The following is an 11,286-nucleotide window of genomic DNA, read 5'->3' as shown; positions in this document are numbered from 1 at the left end:
TTGTTATCAAGTGAAGGTAGAGACTCATATTCTTGGTTATTTGGCTGTTTTGTTCGATGTATGGGGTAGCACCCAAATTGATTATCACTGATCAAGATTGGGGGATGAAACTTGTTGTTCAACAAGTACTTTTACAAACAAGGCACCGATGGTGCATGTGGCATATTATGGTTAAGGTGTCAGATAAGTTACCCAAATCCTTGCTTGGTAATGAAGATTTCAAAAAAGAGTTGAATGCATGTTTTTGGTCTGATTTGTTAGAGCCTGATGAGTTTGATATAATATGGAATGATATAATGGAACGGTATGGATTAGAAGACGTGCACTAGTTTGGATCGATGTTTGAAGATAGAGATTTCTAGGTTCCTGCTTATTTTCGAGATTTTCCCATGGGGTCGCTTCTTAGGACTACATCGATGTCTGAATCAGAGAATAGCTTTTTTAAAAACTACACAAAGCCTCCTGCAAATCTTGTACAGTTCATCAATTTCTTTAACTGTGTTGTGGGAGATCAAAGGAATGTTAATTCACGATTGAACTACTTGGATTACTCAACTATTCCTGATTTGTCAACCCAATTGCCTATTGAGAAGCATGCATCTACAATCTACACTGATTCTATTTTCAAGCATGTACAACAGGAAATAAGTACGGTATGTGAGAGTGTTTCAATAACTGTTGAGGATAACATCAAGATGCATAAGGTCAAGGACCAATATGGTAGAACATGGGATGTTAAGTATGATTGTAAGCAAGACACATTCGACTGTGGTTGTAAGAAGTTTTCCAGAATTGGTTTGTTATGTTGTCATATATTTTGTTTGTTGAAGAATAAGTCTGGTAATCTCATTCCTGAGAAATATTTTGGTCGAAGGGGGTTGAAGAGCTCTTTACTAAAGGCAGCCAATGGTCTACCATCTGAGGAGATACAACCATTTGAACGTATACTCCAATTTTAACCTTATTTGTAAAAACTCTATTTTTCAGTCAGAGAAATGATAGTATTTATTGTAATAATGTTATCTTTTACCTTGCAGATTTGGATGAAAAGCAGAAAGTTAAGAAAAAGTTGTTCTCCAACTTTTATCGATTAGTCCAAAAGTCTGAGGAAAGTATGGATCATTTGTCTTTGTTATGTGCTGGTCTTGATGATTTGGAAGAGCAAATATTTGGAAATTGTGCAATACCTTCAGTTATTGAAAAGAAAAAGATGGTTGAGGAATTTTATGGAATGGCAGTACCTGATGTAATTGATGTACATCCTCCGGGTGTTGTTAGAACCAAAGGATCAGCTAGTGACAGAGTATCAACGAGGTAGAGTGCAATAAGGAAAGCAAATAAGCCTCTACGATGATGTGGTAAATGTCATGAAATGGGTCGTCATGATTCAAGAAATTGTGGTAGATTCAATGAGAAAGGAGATTGAAGCCATTTGATATAAAATGACACTTTCAGCAGATAAAATTATACTTTTAGTAGATAAAATGATAGGTATTTTTGGTGTATTAAAATGACATTTCGTGGGATTTATAGTTGTTTCACTGATGTTAACTGATTATGAAAATCGTATCGCCTTTATATTATGTTTACATGGTTAGATTTATAGTTGTTTTGCAAATAAGAGTGAAGTTAAATCATAATAAGAGTGATGTTGTAACACCCGTACCTTAAGTAAGAAATTAATGTTATGTAACGAAATAATTGATAAAATTATTCCGAGATGCTATGCATCTCGATAAATGTGATATGGGAAAAATTATGGTTTATGTGTTAAATGTGAAAAGGAACGTGCTTAATTGTTTAATTGTGAACGTTGGGAGACATGTTGAAGGTCTCGTTGAAAGAATGACGATGAAATTGCTATTCTTAGCAAGACAAATGAATTTATGTAGAAAGGAATATATGTTTTTGGATAACGATGCGCGTAAATCGAGAAATGGTCGAAGGGATATTATATTTGGGATAACACCAAATATAAATTAATGCCGTTAAACGTACTTTAATTTTTGGTTATGAAGAACAAGATAACAAAATAAAATAAAGACCCGTGAATTTTAATTAACGAAGGAAAAATACGAAAAATAAAGTATGAATTTATTTTGGACTTTTTCTAAATAAATTAGAGTCCAATTAATTACAAAATAATTTGGATCATAATCACTCTTTTAATCCACCAAGTAATAGTATTATTCTAACTTGGGCTTCCAATTTAAATTGAGCCCAAACCAAAATATATTTAATTGAGCCCAACAACATAGGATTTAATTATTTCCAAGCCCAAAAGCTTTTCCTCTTCCTCTTCCTCTTCCTCACAAGGTGACCGACGGTTTCCTCCTTCATGGAGGAGACTCTCCATTCTTCCACCCCTCTATCTTCCCCCATTACTTCCACAACTCAAGAGACAACCATTACATCTTTAAACCATTCCCTAAACACTTCACATTACACAACAAAGAAATCAAAGAGAAGAGAGAAGGAGAAGCGGCGATAGAGAGTGCCGAGAGGGAAGGAGGAAGCTTGAACCACCATCTTGTGTATTCTTCCACCATTTTCAACCATTTTGGAGGTATAATCCATTCCTACCAAAGCATGAGTTTATTTTAGCTTTGCATATATGTTTTTATACCTTCTTGTTCCATAACCAAAACAAATAACAAACCACTAAGAATCAACCAAACGATCGCCGTATGTAACCGAAACTATGAAAGAACTTAACTTCTTAATGAAAATGCGTGTTTCGGGAGGTTTTGGGGTGGTTTCGGGCGTGTTCGGGGCTGCGGGGTGCCTGTCCGGCGACTGGACCTCTCGGCGATAGCCGGAGGATGGCTATCCGGTGGCTGGGTTTGTCTCCGCTCCAGGCGCGACGACCGACGGCGGCGGAGCCGCAGCCGACGACAGCGGCTGTGCTATCCGGCGGCGGCAGCGATCGGCGACTCCAGCAGCAGCGGCTCGACTTGAATGGACGACGGCGACCGGCTGAAGGCGTCGACTTCTCGATGACGGTGCAGTGGCGACGACCCCGTCGATGGCGTCGAGGCGGAGAGAGGGCGACGGCGGCGGGGCTTCGTCGAAGGGCAGACGGCAGTGAGGAGACAGGGAGAGAGAAAGAAGGGAGGAGAGAGAGAGGGAAGAGAGAGAGGAAGAAGATAGAGAGAGATTTGGGCCATGTACTTTTTTTAGTTGGGCCTTGGTTTAATTTTTGTGGTTGGGCCCCTTTTAATAATAGATTGGAAGATTAAGTTGAGTTTTGGGCTCTTCTTTTAATTGAGGGGTTTCCTAATTAATTTTTGGAGGAATAAGGTGGGCTAAGCTTAATCTTTGGGCCGGTAATAAAAATTTAATTGTGGCAGATTATTTAATTAATTCCCGGAAGACTTTTTGAAGAATGAATAATTTACCTAAGTATGAAATAATACTTTTTTTTCAACGGTAAATAATTACGAAAATTTAAGTATGCGCTAAAAAAATTTTAGAAATTATTTCCGACGTTATGGAAAATACGAGGAGCCAACGAAGGAAAGAACGAGCGTAAGCGGCCGACCGGCGTCGCACGCGACGCCTTGGGCGGCCGCCGAATAACCGAAAATGCACGAAAATTGAGAAAGAGAATTAAAAGATTTTAATTAGAGTGCATGCATTCTAAATATCGTCGTTACCGAGAATTTATATGAATTTTATGTATTTTCCGAAAAGGTGGTTCGCACGCACGCTAAAAGTCGGAACGAGGAATTTTACGGAAATCCTAAGCTTTTGAGGTGGGCTTTATTCTTTAACGTTTATTTTAAATTGATATGTTATGATGTAATAAGGATGGTTTCAAAAAGTATGTCATGTGATGTGTAATTTTCGAGTTTAAATATCAAGTGCAAGATTCACACAAGTTTAATAAAATAGCTCTAAAATTACAACTTTCTGCAAGAGTACAGATGTAGTTGTAGTAAAAGAGTGTCGAACCACAGGGAGGCGTAGGTTATTTAATTAGAGAAAGATAAAAATAAAGAAAGGATAAAACAAACAAAGATAAATAAAATACAAAACTAGAAAATAGGATAAGAAGAAATCATTGCTCCTATATGTCTTGGGCATACGAATTGGGATTAAGTTTGTTTTACGCTCCCTATCCGCTGAACACTTCAAGAGAATTGTATACCTAGGATAAGCTGAACACGTCTCCCAAGTTCTAGTCACTAACCTATCACTCTTGCTAGGTCGCGCAGTAAGCTTTAGTTTAGCTTCTATGATTGTCAAACACGATAATTAGCTCATTTTAACTTAATGCCCACGCGGAAGCGCAGCAGACACTAAACCAAAAATATAGAAGAAAACTATCGATCCACTCGAGATTATCTCCCTGAACAAGTATCAAATCTCGAGTTCCTTGCATATGAGTACAACCAAAATCTATGCTAAAGAGGCAATAGAATAATGGCTACAAAGTTCTACCTATCTAGACCTCTCAAGATTAGTAGAATAATTAAACAATTCATAAACAAGAATCACACGTAAATCAAACCATAATAATCATCTAAGTATCCAACAATTCACCCTACAACATATTCGGAGCAACGAAGGAAATCTAGCCAAACATACTAAAATGAATTACACCAAAAGAACCGTGAACCGTGAACTCCGTGGTGTTCTCCAACTCTAGATGATGGATGATCTCCTCCGGGATGGAGTATGGATCCTCCCTTCCTCTTCTTCCTTCTCCTTATTTCTTCATCAGCCGTCCTCCCCCGTCTCGTCCTTCTCTTTTCCTTTTAATTCCCCCAACTCCACAGCAAAACTGACAAGAAAACTGCCCATTTGCGGTTGGGGGGCCAAACGCCCGACCGGGCGAATTAGAAACACAAAGTCGCCCGACCGGGCGAAGAAACTGGAATCACTACGCATTACGAAATCGCCCGACCGGGCGAAAATAGAGGAGCACATCGCCCGACCGGGCGAAAGACTCTGGATGGTTCGCGGGGAAACGCCCGACCGGGCGTTTTGTGTCGTAAAGAATCGCCCGACCGGGCGAACTTTCTGGACTCCTCAAGTGAGCACTTCCGACGAACTTCCAGCTTCTAACATCCTAAACTACAACAAAAGCACGATTTGATGAGTTATAGTTTACATAAAAATGTGTAGTCTAAGGGGAAAAATATAGGAAATATGCTTCGCATCATCATGCCGTGTTTATGTTTTGAAACTGCCTATCTGATTGTCTACTATAATAAAACTCTACTAGACTTTGATGGTTAACGAATTCGGGTCTAACTAGGGTGTACGCCCTACTTAGACTAGTGCACTGATGGGGATCGTGAGCCGTCCCCTAGGTCGGCCGGTCCAGTGATCGAGATTGTGGCCACAGTCTCGTTTCACATGATGGTTCAGATATGGTATATGATGGAGGATGATGTTAGTCCGCGCGGACACTTTTTTTAAGGAAATGTACTTTAGTGTTTCTCGGCCTTTGAAAGTAAAACCCGGGATTCACTCGATGATGGCTTGACATATCTTAACGATGAATGTTTTCGGGCATGAGTTCACTGGGTGCATCAAGTACTCAGCCCCTGCATATGTTTTCTCTATGTGCAGGTTGAGCGAGGTCGGGAGGCGGAGGATGTTGAGTGATGATTTAAGAACTGGTCCGGTTACTATTATGTCTTCATACATAGTAGTAGCTAAACTCTCAAATTGCTTCCGCTATTCAATGTCTTAAGCAACTCTGTTATTTTCTTTATTGCTAAACTCTGTTGTCTCATTATGCAAACTTCGGTTTGGAAACGTTGGTTAATTTAAATGGAATTTCATCTTTGATTGTTAAGTTGTATTGCCTTGAATTGTATTATTCCCCCTTCTTCCCAGCTTCTTAATTCCCTCACTAGTCACGATTTCCCGTGCTTCCTATCCTTAGGAAGTGTGGCCATGACAGAATGGTATCAGAGCCAGGTTATTTCCTTCCGCTCTGGATCGAGAGTCATTTATTCAATCTAGTCTAGACTTGTTTCGCTAGACTAAAAGAGTATCCGTTTAAAGCTCAACACTCCGTCTCACTGCGCTCAACACGAAAGAAGGCAAAAGTTTGAAATGAAGCATGTTCGATGTGAAAGAGCGAATGGGGCGCAGAAAGGCGCGAATTCCAAGGAATGATGAAATGACGAGGTAAGGATAACCTTGTGAGGAGCAATTGCGTTAGATTGAAGGATAGATGTGTTGAGAATATGGGCGGTGTGGTAAATGTGTTGAGATGGGTTGTCATGATTCAAGAAATTGTGGTAGATTCAATGAGAAGGCGGATTGAAGCCATTTGATATAAAATGACACTTTCAGGCGATAAAATGATACTTTTAGCAGATTAAATGATAGGTATTTTTGGTGTATAAAAGGACATTTTTGTTTAATAAAATGATACATTGGGCTTATAAATTGATATATAAGCTGAGGAAATGGCATATAAGGTGATAAATTGATACTTTCACGTGACAAAATGAAGTCAGAATTCCTTCTTCCTTCCAAAGTCGGTGTCTGAATGGGTTTATCATCTTGAACAACTTTTTTCAACAAACTATCATTTTATCCCCTAAAACTATCATTTTATGCCGTGAAACTATCATTTTATACACTGACACTATCATTTTATCAAGTGCAACTATCATTTTACCTTGTGAAATTATCATTTTATCCCCTGAAATTATCATTTTATCCCCTGAAACTATCATTTTATCAACCCAGAGTAACATTCTATCCGGCAAAACTATCATTTTACCAACTCAGAGTATCATTGTATGCGGGAATGTACATACCTACAAATAAATAAAACTATCATTTTATCAACTCAGAGTATCATTTTATTCGACAAAACTATCATTTTATCAACTCAAAGTATCATTCTATCCTGCAAACTATCATTTTATCAGACAGAAGTATCATTTTAATCAAACAAAACTATCATTCTATACGGCTAAACTATCATTTTATCCACTCAGAGTATCATTGTATGCAAGAATGTACATACCTACAAATCAGTTAAAGTATCATTTTATCAACTCATAGTATCATTCTATCTGGAAAAACTATCATTTTATCAACTCAGAGTACATTGTATGTCAAACAAAACTATCATTTTATCAAATAAAATTATCATATTTAGTTTATATAAGGGCAAAATTGTCATTTCGTTATAAAATTGGCGCCTCGAAAGAAAACGTGAACTAGACGCTGAATTCAATTTCTCTCTCACTCAGACCCTCCGAATCGCATCCAAACCCTCCTAATCGCATTCAAACCCTTGCTTCTTCAGTTTTGAAGAAAAACCATTCAACTTCTGAAATATGACGACGGAAAACGCTCTAGTATCATCGAAGAATGGTTGGATGATGTTTTTTACTTATTTCACTTTTGTTTTTGCTCGATTTTATCATTTTGCCTGCGATTCTCGTTTTTTTTAGATTCTATAGTTTTTTAGTGTAGATTTAGAGTTACATATGACAGCATGATGAATTTACTTTATATAATGACATAAACCGTTTAACACACTAAAATCTTTTGTGTATTAGGAAAGAACTTTCGTGATGCTTCTGCTGATGATGATGATAAACAATTAATGATGGTGTCAGAAGGTAAAATAATAAATCTCATGTGTATTAATGATAAATCTTTAAATTGAAAATGATGGTTTCAGAAGGTAAAATGATAGTTACACTTGATAAAATGATGGTTTCAGGGGATAAAATGATAGTTTCAGAAGGTAAAATGATAGTTTCAGAGTATAAAATGATAGTTTCAGTGGGTAAAATGATAGTTTCAGTGGGTAAAATGATAGTTTCAGGGGATAAAATGATACTTTGACTTTATATAATGACATAAACCGTTTAACACACTGGATCTTTTGTGTATTAGGAAAAAACATTGGTGATGCTGCTGCTGCTGATGATGATAGACTATTGGCAGATGAAATAGAACGTATAAGAAATAACAAGAAAAGAAAGAATGATGATGCAAGTAATAGTAAGGCAGCTTCAAAGAAGGGCAAGAAAATAGTTGTTCAAGATGATACAGCCATTCAGTCACCGACTTTGGCAGGAAGAAGGAATACTGACTTCTTCGTTAACATGCTCGAATCTCTAAACAAGAATAAAAAAAGAGTTGTTTGAGAGATTGGGTTTGGAGCACTCCTAAACTTCAAAATAAGAAGTTTCTCAAGATCATTGGCATATTATCTGATTTACAACTTTAACCATAAAAGTTGTTCAATTAAATTGAGCAGCGGGGAATCACTATTTTTATATGATGAAGATGTTCATATAACTCTTGGGTTCCATATTGGATCTTCACCTATGAGTAGGATCAAATTTCAGAAAAATATCAACATCAAAACTCAAATTGCTAGATTCTGTAAAGGTGGAGAAAAAAATATGGTTCCAGCGTATGTTGTAGAGCAGATGATGAACGACGAAGAAGGTGGTGAGTGGTTCAAATGGAATTTTATGATTCTCGTGGAGTATGCCTTGATTAACACTCCTGCTGATGGAAATCTGAGCCCACAAAATTTAGATTACATAGCTGATGTTGAGAGATCAAAGAATACAATTTGTGTAGCTATGTCATATCCAAATTGCTTGAAACACAAAAGAGATGGAAAAGAAACACAGCAAAGATATTTACCGGACCAGTTATCTTTGTAGTGGTAAGAATATTTTTTTTTCATTGTCTATGAATCTATTTACAGAAAAACTAATATTTAGTTTTTGTTAATGTAGGCTTGTTATGTCGACTGAATTGTGTTTGAAAAAAAATGGTGCCAAGATGCTATCCAACAGTTAAGGGATGGACTGTCGAACTGCTGAAAGAAAGACAAATAGCAGAAATGTATGGTTCAGATTTTGGTCTCGGTCATAAGTATGACCGATATAAAAAGCAACCACATGAAGAGAACGATGAAGATGATGAATCTGAATCTGAAGATGATGATCCTGAAGATGTAAAAGCTTTGAAGATGAATGATCAGGATGAAGAGGGGACAACCAGTGGAAGTCAAGAAAAGACTTTCATAGATCAATGGAAGGAAGCTGCCAGGGAGTGTAAAGCCTCAATGTCGAAGATGCTTGATGTCCTTGAAGCAGCGCCGAATGAACTCAGGAACCTTAATAGCTTTAAGATAATCTGTGACACAACAAGAAATGCTATGGGACTGAGAGAGGAAGGTGTGCAGAATGTTACAGAAAGTCAGAAAACAATGTCACATGCTATGATCAACGATGAAATTGATGATCCTGAATGGATCGATATCATGATTGAGCTAACTAAAGCTACTGAGAGGACATTTATACTGAAAAATAGGAATGAGTTCCTGTCACGACCGCCCTCACTAAGGATAGTAAAGACGGGGAAATAGTGACTAGGGAATGGACTAAGGAGCGGGGAAGAAGAAGGGGAAAACAATGAAAGACGACATCTTAAACAAAGCTTCAAAAGAAAAGTTTTAATCGATTAAACAATTAAGCAGCGGATTAATGTCTCAAGGTGAATAATGTCATAACATAGTGTGGGGAAAAACGAAAGAGTTTTAGAAGGAAAGCAATTTCAACAAGGCAGCGGAAATCAATTGTCTATAGAGAGTCACAGGATGACGCCCATGTATGAAGACATGACGCATCCGGGAAATCTAAAGGTTCGACTCAACATCCGCCGCAACATCATTGCTCAACCTGCACATTTTAAAAGAAATGCAGGGATGAGTACTTAATATACTCAGTGGACACACGCCAAAATATTTGATAAACGTTATGTCATCCATACCATAGTGAACTCGATTTAACATTTTAGAAAAGAATATCATCGAGTATCACAAAACATTTTTCGTAGACTGGCCAGTCAAAACAACCTCCCCACTTTCTCATCAATCAATCAATCAATCACATCCTCTTACCATAGTGCGACGAAAGTGTGGCCACACAATTCGCCCACGAGACCAGCCGACTAGCAAGGACAGCTCCCGATCCCACCTGTGTACACAGCCTGATAGGGTTGCGGCCCTACTCAGATCCGAATTCGTTTCACACATAGCCCTATAGCCTAACGGTGCAAGCTCAAACGAACTAGGCATCAGGCAACAGTCTCAACATCACACATAGCCCTATAGCCTAGCGGAGCAAGCTCAAACGAACTAGGCATCAGGCAACAATCTCAACGTCACACATAGCCCTATAGCCTAACGAAGCAAGCTCAAACGAACTAGGCATCAGGCAACAATCTCAACATCACACAAGCCCTATAGCCTAACGGAGCAAGCTCAAACGAACTAGGCATCAAGCAACAATCTCAACATCACACATAGCCCTATAGCCTAACGGAGCAAGCTCAAACGAACTAGGCATCAGGAAACAATCTCAACATCACACATATCATGGCATGACATAACACTTTAAACCACCCTTGTAGCTCCACAATCATATTTTTGAAACGTAAAAGAGTTTAGTAAAGAAAGCCCACCTCGATTGCTTACAAACACGGTTCACAACTTTATTGAAATCCTTGCTCTTCGTACCCACGTACGCACAACAACCCTTATCAGCATCATAACCACATAATACAACACAATCAGTTTTCTATCAACACATTACTCATGCATGCCCTATCGTTCTTTTCACCGTTTTCTTATAGTGCCCATCCCAATGTTCACCATCATACACGAAACGAACCCTTTGGCATACATCAACGTGCAACACATAATCACATCATAGGATAAGTTCTTACTCACACATGTATCATGTATTTCATTCAAAACTTGCCAACAAGACTATTTCAATCAAGACATGAATCTGGCAGAACAGCGCAGTCGTTTTGTAAAAATCATTAAAAATCCATCCGATATTATTTGAAGCTAAAATTCGGTCACCACACAGTAGACACATCACGGTTCATCCAGTTAAAAATCAACACCAAAATCACATCATTAGGTCGGTCAAAACAAAAACGAAACTCACTGGACGAGAATACAAATTCTGACAGGACTGCGCAGTTCAATTGAAAATTTTGTTAAAAATTCATCTTTCGTCAAAAGGGGCTGAAATTTTGACACAACACAGAAGACACTTAAAATTTCACTCAGTTAAAAATTCGTGCCAAAATAAGATCATTTGGTCGGCCAAACACTCATCGGGACCTACTGTCCGAACACCAAAGTTTTCATGCTCAACATTTACAAACTAGGGTTTGTCTATCATTCATCCACACATACATATTCATGCTTCAAAAATGATATCACAGCCATGTTCTCCTATTTACACATAGCATTCACCA

General features: G+C 38.1%; 1 protein-coding gene across 1 annotated transcript; it reads left to right on the top strand.

Moving 5' to 3' along the window:
* Window positions 1-416: 416 nt before the first annotated feature.
* Window positions 417-1,318, top strand: LOC121774244. Its single transcript, XM_042171151.1, has 2 exons — window positions 417-795; window positions 1,038-1,318. The coding sequence occupies exons 1-2, from the start codon at window positions 417-419 to the stop codon at window positions 1,316-1,318; spliced, it is 660 nt and encodes a 219-aa protein (XP_042027085.1).
* The last annotated feature ends 9,968 nt before the right edge of the window (window positions 1,319-11,286 follow it).

The sequence above is a fragment of the Salvia splendens genome, chromosome 17 (assembly GCF_004379255.2).
Source record: "Salvia splendens isolate huo1 chromosome 17, SspV2, whole genome shotgun sequence".
NCBI classification, from domain to species: Eukaryota; Viridiplantae; Streptophyta; class Magnoliopsida; order Lamiales; family Lamiaceae; genus Salvia; species Salvia splendens.
The sequence above is the reverse complement of the archived record's forward strand: the minus strand, read 5'-3'. Positions and strand labels throughout refer to the sequence as shown.

Excerpts from the sequence above, each read along its gene's own strand:
- LOC121774244 (XM_042171151.1), top strand. The coding sequence starts at position 417 with ATGTCTGAATCAGAGAATAGCTTTTTTAAAAACTACACAAAGCCTCCT. Across the intron at positions 796-1,037 it reads TAAGAAGTTTTCCAGAATTG|ATTTGGATGAAAAGCAGAAA; the intron begins GTTTGTTATGTT and ends TTTACCTTGCAG.